The sequence below is a fragment of the Dermacentor variabilis genome, chromosome 7, assembly GCF_050947875.1.
Source record: "Dermacentor variabilis isolate Ectoservices chromosome 7, ASM5094787v1, whole genome shotgun sequence".
Lineage (NCBI taxonomy): Eukaryota > Metazoa > Arthropoda > Arachnida > Ixodida > Ixodidae > Dermacentor > Dermacentor variabilis.
The window spans coordinates 148,464,753-148,484,332 of NC_134574.1; the positions used below are offsets into that span (position 1 = coordinate 148,464,753).

At 45.1% G+C, this 19,580-nt stretch overlaps 1 protein-coding gene across 1 annotated transcript in view; it reads left to right on the top strand.

Moving 5' to 3' along the window:
* The window catches only part of LOC142588885 (uncharacterized), a 55,671-nt gene that overhangs the window by 35,802 nt on the left and 289 nt on the right, over positions 1 to 19,580 (top strand). The window contains exons 4-5 of the mRNA XM_075700702.1: positions 623 to 739; positions 7,317 to 7,421. Coding sequence (XP_075556817.1) covers positions 623 to 739; positions 7,317 to 7,421 — 222 coding nt within the window. The remainder of the gene's footprint in view (positions 1 to 622; positions 740 to 7,316; positions 7,422 to 19,580) is intronic.

Here is a 19,580-nt window from a genome sequence, read left to right on the forward strand (position 1 = left end):
CTTTGAACGGCTTGCCATTACGTAAGGGCATAATTTTGCTGTAGCCCAAATGATGCCGAGGCGCACCTTTCCGGTTGTAGAATAATTGCCTTCCGCTTTTGACAGCAACCGGCTAGCGTAAGCTATCACCCGTTCAAGTCCGTCTTTCCTCTGGACTAGGACGGCACCGAGGCCAAGGCGACTGGTGTCAGGGTGGATTTCTGTATCGATGTGCTCGTCGAATTGCGCAAGTACCCGTGGCGATGCATGCTTCGTTTGGGTTCTCGAAATGCGTGGGTCTGCGGAATATAAACAAAGCTCATAATAAGAATGTGTGCAGATTAAATGAGAAACCTTACGCCTTACATCTGTTTCTGGATAAGCAGTACAAGTTTGTACTTATTTACGTCGTACAGCACTTATTTTGTTCGCAAGCATTGCGAGCCGCTATGAATGTTATGCGCTGTAAACGATGAAAACTTTAAGATTTGACTTTTGCTGGCCACGCCACTCGGAACTGTTCACTGGGATTTTTAGGTGCGTGTGCGTGTGCGTGTGCGTGCGTGTGCGCAGGGGAGCGGAAGTTTTCTACCTTACTATATTTATTCCCTTTAAACGTGATCATAATTTCTTAATTTTACAGTGACGACTCTCGGCGTGCTGGAAGCTGGACATAAATTTTTGCCCACATGCAAGAACAGGAACGGCACAAGTGTGCACTGCAAAAGGGACGATGGAAACCACATATGCTGCGAGTGCTGTGAGTTACATTATATGTTGTTTGTTTAAGTTTTATTGGGACAGCAGTATGCACGATGCCTTATTTTTCGGACCATGCATACAGATTTCTTATGAAAAAGGCAATTATTGAAGGCATTGTAATACACCCGTATCTTTAAATCTTGATAAGCGAATTTCGACGCTCACTCCATGCAATAGCTGAGACCGAGCGTGCGACGCAGCTACGTTTTACAAAAGCACTGTGCGACGATGTGTGCGCCGAACTTTGAATGATGGACAAAGTGGCGCAAATACTGATGCAGTGCGTCACTGCAGATGCTTGCCGCGCAGAACACGTCGCATCAGAATCTACCGAACGTTCAGTGTGAAACTTCAACGCTACTTTGGTCATGGGGTGCTTCTGTCTGATTTATAAAATTCAGGCCACGCTCGGTTTCGGTATTGCCTGGATTGATTGTCGAAATTCGATTACGAATTCTTTATATTTGCTGCAGTTCTGAGGATTAAAAAAACGAGGGCTCAATGACATGTGACTGCCTCCAAGTTTGACATTTTGAACTGTCCAGAGGGTTCAAATAAAAAGGTGATTTAGGATTGTTTGTTATTTATTTCTTTTGATACGTTATTAGCGCCAAATGTGCTCACCTCGCCGAAATATTTATTTGCAACAACCACACGTGCGCTAAGCTCATTCTATATTTATGAGAAATCCGTATGTACAGCTTAAAAAAAGCATTCTGTGGGGATGCTCCAGACGAATGTTCACTATCGTCGCCATCGTTACCGTCACTGATGTTCTCTATAACGCTTCGGCATGTTCGAGTTTAAAGAAGTTTACCCCCTTGAGGGTGTTTTGCTGTGTCTGTAAAAAATATTATTACACCCTATAATATTAAATTTTGCACCCTTGGGGGCTTATCTTGTCCCACAACAATGATCGTCGTGTCTTGCACGCGTTTCCTTTCTTTAAAGCTGCGAGCCCGGTATTTCCAGGTCACGAACGGCATGCGCGTTATCAGCTTACACAGCATTCTCGACAGGAAAGTTGGGGGCGCAGAGTTTTCACGGAAGGAAGCGCATATAAGGCAGATGACGATTATGGTTTTGGGACAATATGCACTCTTAAAATGTTCGCACCCTTTGAGGCTTACCTTGTCCCGCAAAAATAAGCGTCATCTTCCTTGTTTGCGTTTCCTTTCTTGAAAACTCAGCGCTCGCTACTTTCTTGTCGAGAATGTTGTGTCACGCTGATAACGTGCAAGCCGTTCGGACTTGCATTAACAGGGCCCGCAGCGGTAAAGAAAGGAAAGGAATGCAAGACATGACGGTTATTGTTGTGGGGCAAGATCAGTCCAAAAGGGTGCCAATTTTTTAAAGTTTGTAAGTCCCAGAAGGTGCAAACTTTGTTGAGAGTGCATTAAAAAGGAATTTCCACAAGCCAACACGTCCATTCTATAGGTGCGTTGAGTTCCACCCCATGACACCTTTTACGTTAAAGGGGGTCAACCATGCCATTACACTCATGTCTCAGAAGCCATGCATGCAAGTTCTGTTCATCGCAGCACTTTGCTATTCCTGCGAATAATCACCAGACAGCGCCAGCTAGAAAGAGAACCACTAAAGCGTGGTAGGTGCTGTATGGACCAATATATGCCACTAAAATCTTCAAAAAAGGGCAGAATTTTTTTCTGTTTAGTTCCTCAAATTTGTTCTATGATTAGGCCACCGTGAAACACAAGAGCACAACCTGTAAGCATGAGAGCAACCAAAATACACCGCCCCACATAAGCACGGAACGTTCCATTAGAGACTCTGCTCGCGCTAGCAATACCCATGTATCTTTCTGACAGGCTTATATAGCCATGGTGTCTTGGCGTGCAGCGCAGTACCAATGCGCCTCGTTATATTATGTATCTAAACAATAAATCTCCCCAAAATGTTTGTTTCGATAGGTCAGCTGACAGGCCCTTCATAAGCACACATGCCTATTAATATAAAATCGCGCTACCTTTCAACTAGCTGCTTCCAATTATCAACACGGCGGTTACATGTGCTAAGCATAGGTACTTTACTCGCTCCTAACAGCCTTAGCATCAAAAGCTTGTTTTAGGGGAACAATTACATCCGTGCAGATACAGAAAGGTTGTTTCAGTAAATAAAACAGGCTAGGTAAAATATTTTTGCAACTTGCTGTCGGGCAAAATGGTGTTCTTGATGCTGAAAATTTTCTTAAGGGTTCAAAGTGATTTTCAGTGCACATAGATGCATTATTCAGCCGCTAACATGGCTATGACCAAGTTTTACGGCCTTGATTGAATGATTCCTCTCTTTTTTTACAAATGCAGCTCTCAAGGAACAGTCATAAATGAATTCATGCATAGCTTGTCTGTTATCGTACATATTTTAACTCAGACATGAAACAATATTAGTGCTCACAGTCTGAAACTGATCTTTCGCTGGCGCCGGCGAGATTACATTGCAGGTCCTACGAGGCTTCCTAAGACATTCACGGCTGCCAGAATTGTTGGCTCGCCAACTGATAAAGCGAAGCTTTCTTTGCATGCGATTCGATGGTTTTGTCTTGTTTGGTCGCTCGCTTGTGATCTTGCCGAGTATATTCGCACTCACTTAAAGAGGAAACGTGACCGGCGGCGGCATTCAGCTTACGGCCCGCATCGGCGAAGCCCAATGACCTAACCACGACCGCACATACGCTTATCTTGTGCGAACACCAACTAACACTTTCAGACGGTCGCAACACGCTGATTATGATGGTTATTGCTATACTATGGTGCATACCCCCCACGGGGAGATAAGCCATATATCGGGCCTAGCCCCAACTAGATCTCTGAGATCATCGTCACTTCTTGATCATTATGATTCCCCGTACTCTGGCATGCACATACCCACAATTGTGGATCGGCGAAGAAGCGCGTTTGCATGTTGATTGTGATGACATTAATTCGTTAATTAACCTCTGGCGCTTTATATAGGTGCCCAAAGGAGGGTAAGAATATTACGCACGCCATAGTGGGGGATTCCGGATTAATTTTGGCAACTCTGGGTTCTTTAACGTGCATCCACTGCGCGTAACACGGGCGTTTTGGAACTTCGCCCCTATCGAAATGAGGCCGCCGCGGGCGAGATGCGAACCGCCATCCTAGGCCTTAGCAGCACAACCTCATAGCCAGGTCATCAGGGCGGGCTATGACAGCGATAATGCCCAAACGGAGAGATTGACAAATGCGGGTGATACATATCGTACCAACACCCACTCGCTCTTTGAGCTGATCACTGCGAGCTGTTGACTACGATATCGACAATATGGCACATACCCTCGAATGGTGAATCGGTCGAGAAGCGTGTCCACATGTTGAGTGTAATGATGCTTATTTCCATGCAATTGCGCATGCCCACAATATGGTGTTGGCCAAGAAGCGACTGGTAGATTGAGAATAAGTAAGAATAAATACAAGCGGTTACGGTTCACTGTGTGCGACGATGAAGGAAACGGGTGCGAAGTACCTGCGATGCGACGTGCCAAGTCATCAGGCTCGTCAACATGGAAAGGCTTGCCCATCGGGTGTGTGCGACGGGATCACGCGCCAGTGAAAATCGTGCACTTTTTTGTCCTACGTTCACCCCTTCTACACGAAAGACTGGTTTCTCTACGAATCGCTGTGTGTGGGTTGCCCAGTCTGTGGACCCGACGTCGCCTACGCTCCCCCCCTCCCCTCCCCCTCTACACCAGTGAGTGGTATTTGTCCGAATTCCTGCGTGTGAACTGACCAGCATGCTGACAATACCCTCTACCAGGAATCAAGAGAGAAAGAGGTTGCCCTGATGGTGTGGGGCATAAGAAGGTCAGCAAGACGCCACGTGCACGTATTCGCTGCCCTGGCGTGCAGGGGCACGAACACTGAACGTGTTGGTACTTTTTTGTCTTGGAGCGCCCCGCTCACTTGTAATAACGTATGAAACTTCTGTTATTGTTTTTACTTCATTTCGTCTTCCCTGCCGAACCCTCTTCAGTGGTCAGTCTGGTTCGAGCTCCAAGCAGAGGCTGTTCAAAGTCGTCGTAACTTTGTGCCCATAGAAACTGGAGGTGCCAACTCGCAACAACTGGTGGCCGCCGTAACAAAGCCTAGCATAGCACGGCTGCGCGAGAGCACATGTCCGGGCTAGTTTCCTGCTTGAGCCAGAAGTTTCCTGCTTGAACCAGGAAACCAGAAATGCCGGTGAGAATGATCTCACCTTTCGTTGTTGCCAAGTCACTGATGTTCTTGGCACAGGCAATAAAGCATCAAAGATGGTGAGCGGTGATAACCTTCTGGAGGTTCGTGAACAGAAGCAACATGAAAGCTTACCTAATCTAGTTTTATTCGGAGACAGCCCGGTAACAGTGACCCCACACCGTACCATAAAGACAATTCGAGGTGTCGTATCCGATAGTTATTTGATGGACTTGACCGAAGCTTCACTTCTAGAAGGATGTTGACTGCGAAAGTTTCGCCGTCAAGATCACCGCTAATTATTGTCAATTAAAGCAACCAGTACAGAAACCTTGGCTTTCATCGATTACCACAGGGCGTAGGATCTGCATATTTTTAAAAGCATGAATAATCCGACGTTAGCTATGACAGATTAATATTTACCACAGTTCGGTGTGAAACGTGCAACTGAGCAGGAAACTCGCATGAAACTTGCATTGAAGCCTTTGTTCCACACTACATATGACTATAACGTTGCTGTTATACTCTCAAGATAGGTCTTTATTGTGTCACTAGTGCCGTTTTAATCTCTCGAAGCTACTTTGAGCGCTAGGCAACTTATTGATTGGACAGTATGTTGCCGTCTGAGGGTTGTGACGAAATGTAAACACGCGGCTACTGCCACTGTTTCTTTTGTTACAGCGCAGCTAGAGTTGTCAAAGACATGTCAGCTAGGCATGACTTCTCAGTTACTGGCCACAAAGTTCTGCCACGACGCCTTATATGAAATACAGTTTCCTTATTTGCAGTTCACAAGATCCGCTGTGGCCTTGACGGCAATGTGCATTACCGCCAGGCGTGGTGGAAAGAATAAGTTGCAAAATGGCATTCATTCGGCTCTCCGGTCATTGAGGATGGCTACCTTCAAAAAATAATTAGCTACAATTTAGGAAAGCTCCTATAGACTTTGGAATATTTCATTACATTTAGTTTGCATGCAGGTACAATTTACATAAATTAGTTCCTCGGAACACAATTTTACCACTGCTCGCTGTTCGTGACTTCACCACCAGCAGGCGCTGCTTCATCGGCGGCACACACAGTGTCGGTGCTTCACTTTGGCCGTCTTCATTCTGTTCTTATTTTGGAGTCAAATTGAGTGCAACGACAAAATATGCTACAAACACCAGAAGAGTTCTCAACGTTCATCGCCCTCACAGGCAAAACCCATTCATGCCTGTACCGCCGGTTTTCTGAACCTCACAAAATTTTGATGTAATGCACTAGAGCAGAAATACAGCCTACACAAAATTAGCGCTGTGCAAAAGTAGAAGGAAAGTGCTGTTTTAAAAGCTAGCTATGATGAGGGGAGAATCCAAGCAGCCTTTCTGGGAGCAGTTTGCATCCTGCTTTCATCCTTGTTGCTGTCTCAATCTCTATGCTTGAATGGAAAACATTTCAAGTCACAGAGGCTCACACGACATTTCGTATTGCCCATAACGAGGCTCTTGTTGGATCGTTCTTTAAGACTACAATTTAAATGGATTGGTTGCAAATAGGGTGCCTCAGTTCGTGGAGCTTAGCGTCGCGAACAAAGCACTTACTGCATATTTTTGCCTTCTTTGTGCGTAGCCAGATTTTCCCGTTTATGCTGCTGAAAAACAAAATCGCAGAAACAATCATAGATATAAAATGATGTAAAAAGAGATAAATGAAATAAGAAGCACGTAATTGATAAATCGGTTATGTCGATTTCACTAAATCGTACTGTAAATAGAAGACGCGGGGATTTGGAAACTTTCTCGAGCTACCGAATGCTCAAAAAAGATCACATTTCCAAGTCAAACCGGGAAAACGAACCACTTTTTACGACGAACCAACTATATCTAAGTCTTGAGTCCGCATTTTGCGTATCCCAAATCCGTGAAAGCTTGTCCCCTACGCATTGTTGTACAGGCTCAAAGATCCCGTTCCTGCTTCAACCTAAGTTCATGTGGAGAAAAAAAGGTGTCAGACGCTCCGTATAGTAATGCGCACTAATAAATGTTTTTGAGAATGACGAAGCTGGATATTATGCAGTTAACGCTTTTCAGAATATCATCTGATGGTGTACGAGTCATCAACAGCGGAATTAAACGTGCCGAAAAGGATCATATTTAGTGGCAGTCACGAAAGTTGCGTTATGAAAGCGTGAGAGACGAGTTTCTGTGAATCTCGTTTGCATATAGTCATTACATTCGTGTAGTTCATTTTATCTGAGACTTTTTGCCGATGTGCATGTCTAGCACATGTTTGCCACCGCAACTCACTCTTGGACGTTTGTGCACGTAATTCCATCTCAGTTACAGGATAGGTCATATTTCCGACGGCAATTTTTCGTTCCAGCCGACATCACCAAAGAATGCGAGGATACAGTTCCGGTGGCATGTGGCGGTGGTCTAGTAAGGGCCACTCTCTTTCATGGAGGAGGAAGATATGAATCTACATGCTGTGAGTATTTGCTTGCATTCGAAAATTTTTGATTCATTTTTATTCGCGGCCATGGCGTTATGGCAAAGTTATCAGAAATAAAGAATATGTTTATGAATGTTATAATGCACAAATAGACGCGACTAATATTTTAATTAATGTGATGATTTCCACGCGTTTCTCTGCACTAGAACTGTAGTATTATCGAAACTACGTAAGCGTTAAACTTTTTCGAAGCAAAAGCCGCACATAATATACTTGCCATTTCAATAAAGAGTTGTGCTCGTTTTTAAGTTATCAATACTTCTCTGCTGTGAGGTTCAAAGCACAGTAATAAACTATTCTATATTCGAAAGTTTGATTTCAATGAAGCCGCACACTTATTCCTCAATACACTGCAAAACAAAAAAATAAATAAATTCTGGTGCCAGACACTACGCAGCCTACTTTGAAAGCGCTCGAACGTTTTTTCAAATACGACAGGCTTGTGTGAAAGCACGTGACTGCATAGGGCTGTAGCTCCTGCGTTCCATACTTTGTTTAGACTCCGTCGCTATTCTCGCATTCTCCAGCGTTGTAGAATGGGAGGCACTTTTTTCTAAATATTTCTGGGCACGGGCCTTACACGAATCAGCCTTGCGTAGATACTCAATGAGTATTTATATAAGAGTGAGTGGATTATGAGTTAGTGAGTATGTATATAAGAAGATACCCACAGAGTACGAATATTAACTTTATGCAGAATAAGTTTCTGCGCAAAAGCCCGTCAGAGACTACATTTGTAATTTTTAATTCACAATTACTAAAAGGGACTCCCGTTGTGCTTACGATAGACAAAATTTTACGCGTGACTTTAGACAAGCAGTTAAAATATAAAATTTATTTCATTGACTAATGCAGCAAATTCTTTTGGCATCCGTGTAGTCAATAAATTCCGTAAATAATCCTAGAGATACATCATTCCTTCACTGTATAACTCTTACATTCATAGCCATCCCTCTTACTGCATATCGTTTTGGAGTAACACTTATTACTGTCATCTAGACGTCCTTCAACGCGTTCGAAATCAATCGCTGCGACTAATGACTTTTCATAACCGTTTTACGCACTCGGAACCACTGTGCAAAAGCCTGAATATTCTACCACTAACAGAACTGTTGAAATGAAGGCTTTATTCATTCTCTCCAAGCTAAAGTGTTATGACACGTTAACCTAGGTGTTCGAAATTATTTCCTAAAAAGTACGGACATTACAGGTTTTCTGGAAACAATAATTTACATCTTAACCCCTTTCAAACAAACTACGAAAGACTATCTGCCGTCGTCTATCTTGCATCATTTTGGAATGCTATATCATACGAAATTCAATCATCATTGGTACATATGTTTCTATACCTCCAAAAGCAATATCTACTAGGTGAGGTATATGAAGAATTGCACTATAATTATTAGTTCTGACATTCTAGTTCTATCTATATTACCTGTTTCTACGGTTTCTTTTCATTCTTCTGCATGCTTAAATCATGCAAAAGATAGTTGTATGCGTACATAATGTTCCTGAAAGCATCAATTTTGCTTCCGCTTATTGTGGCGCCACTTTTTATAGTGTATTTGTTCTTCGGTTTTATTGAATTCGTTATATTAAATGATTTCGTGAAGCCTACGATATTTTTTAAGTTGCATATGTTTTCCAGCTTATACTAATGTTGTATATAGTCATAAATTTATATAATGTTTTCATTTCATTTGTTTGCTTCTTGTCTTGAACTATTGCGTTTCCCCAGCTTTTCTTTTAATGTTTATTACTTATGTATTTTTTTATATTTTGCTGCAGTCAATATTGATACGTATAAGTTTAGCTGGTCGCCCAGACAGTTTCATAACTATGGGACTACCAAGTGTGTTAACGTCGCTAATTGTGTTATCATGTGCACAAACACGTTTGAATAAACTTGAACTTAATGCCTTCAACTACGTTACGAGTGCTATAGAAAATTATTTATGAAACCACCGACGGCCGACTATGAACACTAACACGGTCGGCGGCTGATTTTTGGACAGTGGCAATGCCTCGAAAGTGCCCGAATGCTGGGACATTCCGCTAAATATAAATGCGAGGTAAAATTGATTTCGTTGTTTTCTTAGAGCGCCAGCTCAGCATAAAAAAAGTTGTTTGCAGACGTTTGCTGAGTGTAGGGCTTCATTAAAATAAAGCTTACTTGATATTTTGTGTTGGTACTACGGGTTCGTTTTCGTTCACCCATCGCTCTGCCCGATGTGCATCGTGGGTCGTCACTAGGCGCCGATCACAAGTGACCTAAGGTCACTTGTGATCACTTGTGATCTTGTGATCACTTGTGGTCACAAGTGACTCGGTCACTTGTGACCTAAGGTCACTTAGGTCACAAGTGACCTAAGATTCCTGTCAATGTCGGCTGAGGCTGTGCTGCCCAAAATTAGTTTGGAGCTCTATCAGTTTTATGGCACACGCTAGTTTACTCTGATTCACCCGGTAAGCGCACATACGAACTTCCTAAGCGTTCGCGACAGCTGCCAGCTGATCACCCGCTGACCCTAACTCCGCTTCACGATGGTGGCCCTCAGTCCAGCCCTTGTGCGCGATCTGACACCCGATCGCTAATTAGAGGTTGGATTGCGCAACGTTTTGACGAGGCACACAGAAGAGAAACAGACACCAGAGAGCGCTACTTACAACTATTGTTTTATTCCCTTGTCAATGGAATAAATACAGGAAGATACTCAGGGGGGGGGGTGCGGTTTCTTTTTGTCGCTACCGCCCTAGCCCCCCTGAGTTTCGTCCTGTATTTATTCCATTGACAAGGGAATAAAACGATAGTGGCAAGTAGCGCAGCGTGGTGTGTGTTTCTCTTCTGTGCGTCTCGTCAAAATGTTGCGCAATGCAACCTCTAATATGCTATACGAACACGCCCAGTCGTCAGCTTTGGCAAGTTCCGATCGCTAATGTGGTTTATTGGTACAAACATTTTAACAACGAACTTCCTGCAACGGCTTGATGCCGGTGGCACCCACTGGTTAGGTATAACAGCACCACTTTGACAAAATGGGCGAGCAAACTTGCGATTCGATGGCGAGTCTGGGATACGAGGATGATATAATGCAGGACCGTAGAACAAGTGAAATCTATTACGGGCTCGGAAAAATGAATCAGCACAGGGGTATGCACATGACGCTTAAGCTTATTTTTTGTTCAAATTTCCGCATTACAATGAGGGGATGCAGGCCTTAGACGAGTGAGGACCCTACACGAGAAAATATGGTACGCTCATTTTTCTCAATATTGTAATACGCAGGGTGCGCGAGGTATTTGGGCATAAATACAGATTACCATTCTCATTCCGTCGTTGAAGGCCCTTACGTACGTCTTCTCCAACAACCCTGTAAAGCGATTGTTAGGGTAGCAGCATCCAGTCTGGCACAGGAGACAAGAGCTCATAGGCAATCGTAACCCGTAACGAAGAGGAACGAGCTCATGCAGTAGTAATACGTCACTCAAGTGAATGAGTTTCTTCAATAGGCCGAAGCCATAATGAGTGAGAAGCCTTTAAATCCAATGATCGCCAGTGCCCAGCAGACTTCGGGTGGCATAGTCAACAGTCAGAATTTTTGAGCACGAGGTGAAATGACCTCCCGGGAAGGCACAATCCAAACCCTTAACTACATGTCTACCACGTATCAATACATTTTATTTAAACTCGGTGCCTGCTGGGGTTGTAAAGGAAGTGAGATAGCCAGACGCTTCGTACATTAGGCAGCACAAAGTTACACAAAGAAGCACAACACATGCAATACATTGAGAAGCGCAACGAATTGGCCTACCTAATACAAATAAGCGTGCAGACAAGGCTAAACAAAGCCAACGTCCTCTGCACATCCATTTTTCGCGAAGCATGCTCTGGAAACAGAGTTCATAATTTAAGTCGCGTTAAAAAGGATCTCATCTCATGCTGTACGAAGACGACCTGCCCTTGGTTTAGAAACATAAAGTTTAGAGAGCTTTGGCAAAGGTGTGATGGAAGTGAAGCTCACACAAAGCGAGAAGAACGGCCTTTTTCCCACTTTTAAAGCGAGGCGGCTTTAACCCAAGTGAGTACGGAGGTGGCAATTTCGGCCAGCCTGCCAGAGAATATCAGCTTTTTTTTTCAAGTATGTCCTAGCAGATGCTGAAGGACAACCTACAATTTTCTAGCGAGAAATGAGAAGAGTTTTTGTCTAAAAAGCAGCAGCGCGAGTTTTTTTTTCTTTCTCGAGTAAGGGAGCTCTTAGGGCAGAAACACTTGAGGAGACTCGGAAACTGATAGGCGTGTACCTTATGGAGTAGCAGTCAATGGACCAAACGTATTAGCAGCTGTAAGTGAGGGAAGGCAGTTGCTGAAGAGAGCTGTGGCTCTCCCGCGTTTGAATTAGTGGCCAACTGCGACGGCAAAGGCAAAAGAAAGCCGAGCCTGCCGTAGATAAAGCTAGCCTCTATAGAGCTAGTTCAGGGAGCACTGGAAAGAATGTCATGCCAGTGGTTCGAACACGCAGGGACCAGCGCGAAGACGCAGTTGTTTCGCCATGTCGTGAGGCTGTTGAAGAAACAGAGGTCCATTTTGAAGACCAAAGAGACGTTTTGCATGCAGTCGACGGTAGGGATAGAGCTAGGCCCGCTAAAGAGACTTCAGGACGATTTCACGTGCTGAAATGTCAAATCTGGGTTGCCATGTAGGATGTGCTGAGTTTCTCATTCGCGCGAGTTTTGCCCGAGCATCTCGGGCAAAACTCATGCAACGCGCAAACAGCATGGAACGCACAAAAACAGCAGGCGAGAAAAAAGACCAACCCTTCCCCTACCGGAAAATGGCGTGCACATCACCTTCGTCAATGTTAAGTAAGCCACAGGTAACGGTGCGGGATTTCTTCAGCCTCGAGCTCCCTCAGCTCGGGATATTCTTTTTGCATTGGGATTGCCTGGGCTCGGGCGGCTCTAACGTCTGGATCGGTGCGCCGACGGCGAGCCATTTCACGGACGAGTTCTCACCGCTGCTCATCGATCGCAGCCGCTTCCTCGGGGCAGTACACAACACGTAGCCGTCGCAACCGTTTTCTGAAACTGAACTGAAGGGAAACGAAGCCGACGCAGCGCGCAGGAAACCATTTCCTGCACTTTACCTCCCCGATTCAAGCAAAGCGGCTCAGATTGGTTGCGCGCGTGGCGTGAGCGCGCGCCTATGCAGCTGCAATCGTTGATAATGACTCACGGTCTGGCGCCGGCGCAACTGTCGACTCAACGCGCTGCCCTTTATCCTGCGTAGGACATTAAAGCAGTATAATAAATAGCAACAGCTTGGTGGCGCAACCCACCGCCCCGTTCCAAAGGGGACGCTCATAACATTCATCGATGCATCCATCCATCCAAACGATTAGATAACTACACCCTGAAGCAGTGAAAACCCACCTGTCTTTTTTCAATGCCATGTGGGTGGCTGGTATATTCCATCCTCATGGAAAGAAGCCATGGTCATTCCGATACTTAAGCAAGGCAAAGACCTATTCTTAGCCAGCAGCTACCGGCGAAGAGCCCTAACAAGCTTTCGGTGCAAACTGTATGAAAAAATGATAAACCGGTGCTTAATTTGGTACCTAGAAAAGAAAACTAAATACGGGGTACTTTGCAGTGTCGTTTTTGAGAAGGTAGGTCCCCGAAAGACCACCTTGTCCGCATGGAGGCATACATTAAGGATGCTTGTCTACATAAGCGATTCTGCATATCAGTATACCTAGACCTAGAGAAAGCTTACTAGACGACATGGCGCTTCGCATTTTTGCGAGATCTTTGAGCGATGGGTGTCCGTGGCAACGTGTTAAACACAACCGATAGTTATCTTTCTAATCACACATTTCATGTAAGAGTGCGGAGAGCGTTGTCTAGTTCATTCATCCAGAAGATCGGTGTGCCACAGGGTGGTGTGGTTAGTTTCAGCCTACTTACTGAAAACATGAATTCCCTGCATGCAGTCAGTCCACGCACAATGTTTTATTTTGTTTATGCCGATGATGTGCAGATAGGCTTCAAGTAATCTAATATTGCCATCTGCGAACAAGTGCAGCTTGGAATAAGCAGATTGTCCAAACTGACGGATGAAAATGGTTTTAAAGTAAACTCCCAGAAGAGCACTTGCCTACTTTTTACAAACAAGAGAGGCGTAACGCCAATTCCAAGAATTGAATTCAATGGAGATGCGCTCTCTGTGAGTAGCGGGCATAAGTTTCGAGGAATTATTTTAGATTCTGAACTCACGTTTATTCCTCATCTGAAAGACCTGAGGACAAAACGCCTGAAGAGAATGAACCTTTCAAAACTTCTGTCAGGCACAACATGGGTCAATATCACAAGTGCCCCCTAAATTTGTGTAATAGTGTTGTCCGCTCACACCTTGATTACGGAGCTGTAATTTATGATTCCGCTATGCCAAGTTCATTAAAATTCTAGACCCCGTTCATCATCTCGGTAACCGTCTGGCGACCTGATCTTTTAGGTTAAATTCGATCCAGAACCTGTAGGCAGAATCCAATTAAAGGTCGCTTCATCTCCAGTGGTCATATGTCACTCTTACATATCTTTTGAAAGTACATGAGAATATTGAACATACATCTTATTTAACTATAAACGATATGATCGCTGCCACCCACTACCATAACAGACCTGCAGTGAAAAAGGCCTTCGCTTTGCGTGTAATTAACCTTAGTGAGGAAATGAGTGCTCCAGTGCTTGAACTTTGCCTATGGCGCCAGCGAAACTGCTACCACCGTGGCATTGGAAGCTCACAGCATGTGACACATTCTTTGCAGAGGCCACTAAACACGTCCAAGAGGCGCATATTAGAATGCATTTCCTGGAACGCCAGTCCATGTACCCGTGCACAGAGTTTTGCATAGACGCTTCTAATGCACATGCCGGGGTGTCTTATGGTGCCGTCTGTCCGTCCTTTTCAGAATAAGGCGCACTGCAACCTGAAGCAAATACCTTTACAGCTGAGACATATGCGCTATTGACGGCTGCAACGCATGTAAAGAAACCAAGAGTCCAAAAAGTGATAATATTTACAACGTCCCAAAGCGCCATAACAGCACTGATGTAGCTCCGTAAACTCAAAAATTCTGTGCTTATCGAGCTCTGTTCCGTTCTTTGTGAAGAGTATATATTGTCACGTAGTAGTGACGGGGAAGAAAGCAGGAAAACGGAGTGACGAAACTAGCGTCTTATTGGACAAACCTGTGTCCACAAAAACAGGCTAGACTCAAAGAGCAACGGCAGCGGTGAACGGAATCGGTGATTGTCGAAATCTCATTTGCCTGTCTAGCGCGTCGGCTTTTATACACGAGTAATCGAAAGTTCCAGAGTATTGGCTGGTGCCAGCTTACCTTCCAGAGAGTTCTACACAATTGGAGTCGCACATGCAATCAGATTACACAAGTTTCCGTGACAACATACAGCAGATAGAACCATTCATAATCGAGAAATGTCCCATACATGCGGGCGCGTCGTGCCTTCCGCGATAACATTTGTTAACGGAGAAAAGCGGTCAGTCGAAAAAGATGAACAAGTGCACGTCTCAATGCCCCCCTCTTAAAAAGCATCGTCCCGATGCCACAAACGTTAGAGCGAATAAAAAAAGGCCGCTTATTAAACAAAAGTAACCAAACAACTAAGGTATGAAGCCCTAAGTAACACAGTGAAAAAAAGAAAGTTTAAGGTTCAGCACACAGTCCTAAAGTAGAACGGCTTAAGTCACACAGCATGGACTATTTCAGGTCGTGAGCGGCGCCGCTGTGATAGCGGAATGCCATCTGGCACGACCTCCTAGTCAAATGCATCAATGCATCGGATGATCTTGCAGGGTCCGAAATAGCGGCTTAAAAGCTTCGTACTAAGTCCTCCTCGGCTTACCAGGTTTTAAAGCAAACACGGTCGTCACGCTCGTATTCGACGTATCGTCGTCGAAGATTGTAGTGTGAGCTATCGGTCTTCTGCTGATTCTTGATGCGCAGGTGGGCGAGATGTCGGGCTTCTTAAGCATGCTGTAGATAGGCGGCAACGTCGAGATTCTCTTCGTCAGGGATGTGCCGCAGCATGGCGTCGAGAATCGTCGTCGGGTTTCTTCCGTAACCAGCTTGAACCACGTTGTCTGTTTTCTTGCACTGTAGTGTTACAAGCGAAGGCAGGACCGCATGCCATGTCTTGTGCTCGACGTCGACGTATATTGCTAGGATGTCGGCGAGGGTCTTGTTCAGGACCTCCTTAAGAGCATTCGTCTGCGAGTGGTAGGCAGTTGTCCCCCTGTGCTTTATCTAGTGGTATTGCAAAATGGTTTCGGTGAGCTCTGCAGGAAAGCCCGCTCCTCTGTCGGTGTTAAGCACTTCTGGAGTACCATGTTGCAGCAGAATGTTCTCGACGAAGAATTTAGCCCCTGCGGCGTCGCTACCTATCTGCAGAGCTTCCATTTCAGCGAAGCGGGTTAGGTAGTTCGTCTCCAGGACGCTCCACTTACTTCCGGATGTTGACGTCGGAAAGTGTCCCAACAAAGCAATCGCAATCTGCTTAAGTGGTCGGCAAGGGGGCTCGACCGGCTGTAGCAATCCCGCTGGCCTTATCAGTGGTGTCTTGTGACGCTGGCAGTCTCGACATGGCTTCACGTAACAGGCGACGTCCGTGGTGAGGTGAGGCGAAAGTACTTCTCTTGTATTCTCGCGAGCGTACCGGAAAACCCAAGGTGTTGGGCTGTCTTATCATCGTGCAGGGTGTGTAGGACTTCTTACCGGAGTGCTGCGGGCACCACGAGAACATGATTTACGCGGCCTGGTGAAAAGTTCTTGTTCGCCACGACGTCATCTTATAAAAAAAGAAAAAAAAACGCAGACAAACCGCGCCTGTATAGCCTTGGGACAAAGCTTGCCTTGCAAGTGCCCAGAAAGGCTTGTGAGCTTCGGGTCTGCTCATTAGTTTTCTGCGAAGTCTTCCGAGCTTATTATTCCAAGAAATGTATTGTCATCCTCGTCGTGTTCTATCAGCGGGTCAGTGGGAGTGCGTGATAGGCAGTCGATACCAGAGTGTTTTCGTCTCGACTTATAGATTTCAGTTATGCCATAATCCTGCAGGCTGAGGCTCCACCACACCATACGTCCTGAAGGGCCTTTTAAGTTCGCTAGCCAACACAACGCGTGATGGTCGCTAACGACTTTGAACGGCTTGCCATTACGTAAGGGCATAATTTTGCTGTAGCCCAAATGATGCCGAGGCGCACCTTTCCGGTTGTAGAATAATTGCCTTCCGCTTTTGACAGCAACCGGCTAGCGTAAGCTATCACCCGTTCAAGTCCGTCTTTCCTCTGGACTAGGACGGCACCGAGGCCAAGGCGACTGGTGTCAGGGTGGATTTCTGTATCGATGTGCTCGTCGAATTGCGCAAGTACCCGTGGCGATGCATGCTTCGTTTGGGTTCTCGAAATGCGTGGGTCTGCGGAATATAAACAAAGCTCATAATAAGAATGTGTGCAGATTAAATGAGAAACCTTACGCCTTACATCTGTTTCTGGATAAGCAGTACAAGTTTGTACTTATTTACGTCGTACAGCACTTATTTTGTTCGCAAGCATTGCGAGCCGCTATGAATGTTATGCGCTGTAAACGGCGAAAATTTTAAGATTTGACTTTTGCTGGCCACGCCCCTCGGAACTGTTCGCTGGGCTTTTTAGGTGTGTGTGTGTGTGTGTGTGTGTGTGTGTGTGCGTGTGTTTGCCTGTGCGTGCGTGTGTGTGTGTGTGTGTGTGTGTGTGTGCGTGCGTGCGTGTGCGTGCGTGTGCGTGCGTGCGTGCGTGCGTGTGCGCGTGCTTGTGCGCGTGCGTGTGCGCGTGCGCGCGGAGATGGAGGGGAGCGGAAGTTTTTTACCTTACTATATTTATTCCCTTTAAACGTGATCATAATTTCTCATTATTACAGTGAAGAATAACGACCGGGAGGATGCTGTAGGTTTGTTTTTGCCCAAATGCCAGGGAAGCGGCGGCAAAATTGTGCTCTGCAAGAGCGCCGGTCCAAGCCACATATGCTGCGAGTGCTGTGAGTTACATTATATGTTGTTGCTTTAAGTTTTATTGGGACAGCAGTATACAGGATGCCTTATATTTCGGACCATGCATACAGATTTCTTATGAAGAAGGCAATTATTAAAGGCATTGTAATACACCCGTATTTTAAAATCTTGATAAACGAATTTCGACGCTCACTCCATGCAATAGCTGAGACCGAGCGTGCGACGCAGCTACGTTTGACTAAAGCACTGAGCGACGATGTGTGTGACGAACTTTGAATGATGGGCAAAGTGGCGCAAATACTGATACAGTGCGTCACTGCAGATGTTTGCCGCGCAGAACACGTCGCATCAGAATCTACCGAACGTTCAGTGTGAAACTTCAACGCGACTTTGGTCATGGGGTGCTTCTGTCTGATTTATAACATTCAGGCCACGCTCGGTTTCGGTATTGCCTGGATTGAGTGTCGAAATTCGATTACGAAGTCTTTATATTTGCTGCAGTTTTGAAGATTAAAAAAATGAGGGCTCAATGACATGTGACTGCCTCCAAGTTTGACATTTTGAACTGTCCAGAGGGTTCAAATAAAAAGGTGATTTACGATTGTTTGTTATTTATTTCTTTTGATACGTTATTAGCGCCAAATGTGCTCACCTCGCCGAAATATTTATTTGCAACAACCACACGTGCGCTAAGCTCATTCTATATTTATGAGAAATCCGTATGTACAGCTTAAAAAAAGCATTCTGTGGGGATGCTCCAGACGAATGTTCACTATCGTCGCCATCGTTACCGTCACTGATGTTCTCTATAACGCTTCGGCATGTTCGAGTTTAAACAAGTTTACCCCCTTGAGGGTGTTTTGCTGTGTCTGTAAAAAATATCATTACATCCTATAATATTAAATTTTGCACCCTTGGGGGCTTATCTTGTCCCACAACAATGATCGTCGTGTCTTGCACGCGTTTCCTTTCTTTGAAGCTGCGAGCCCGGTATTTCCAGGTCACGAACGGCATGCGCGTTATCAGCTTACACAGCATTCTCGACAGGAAAGTTGGGGGCGCAGAGTTTTCACGGAAGGAAGCGCATATAAGGCAGATGACGATTATGGTTTTGGGACAATATGCACTCTTAAAATGTTCGCACCCTTTGGGGCTTACCTTGTCCCGCAACAATAATCGTCATCTTCCTTGTTTGCGTTTCCTTTCTTGAAAACTGAGCGCTCACTACTTTCCTGTCGAGAATGCTGTGTCACGCTGATAACGCGCAAGCCGTTCGTGACTTGGAAGAACAGGGCCCGCAGCGTTAAAGAAAGGAAATGAATGGAAGACATGACGGTTATTGTTGTGGGACAAGACAAGTCCAAAAGGGTGCCAATTTTTTAATGTTTTGTAAGTCCCAAAAGGTGCAAACTTCGTTGAGAGTGCATTAAAAAGGAATTTCCACCAGCCAACACGCCCATTCTATAGGTGCGTTGAGTTCCACCCCATGACACCTTTTACGTTAAAGGAGGTCAACCATGAAATTACTCTCATTTCTTAGAAGTCATGCATGCAAGTTCTGTTCATCGCAGCACTTTGCTATTCCTGCGAATAATCACCAGACAGCGCCAGCTAGAAGGAGAACCACTAAAGCGCGGTAGATGCTGCAAAGACCCATATGTGCCACTCAAGTCCGTAAAAAAGGGCAGAATTTTTTTCCTCATCTTTACAATATGAATAGGCCACCGTCAAACACAGCAGGACACCCTGTAAACATGAGAGCAACCGAAATACGTCGCCACACATAAGCACGGAACGTTTCAATAAAGACTCTGCTCGCGCTAGCAATACCCATGTACCTTTCTTACAGGCTTACATAGCCATGGTGTCTTGGCGTGCAGCGCAGTACCAATGCGCCTCGTTATTTTGTGTAACTAAACAATAAATATCCACAAAATGTTTGTTTCGGTAGGTGAGCTGACAGGCCCTTCAAAAGCACACATGCCTATTAATATAAAATCGCGCTACATTTAAACTAGCTGCTTCGAATTATCAATACGGCGGTTACATGTGTGAAGCAGAGGTGCTTTACTA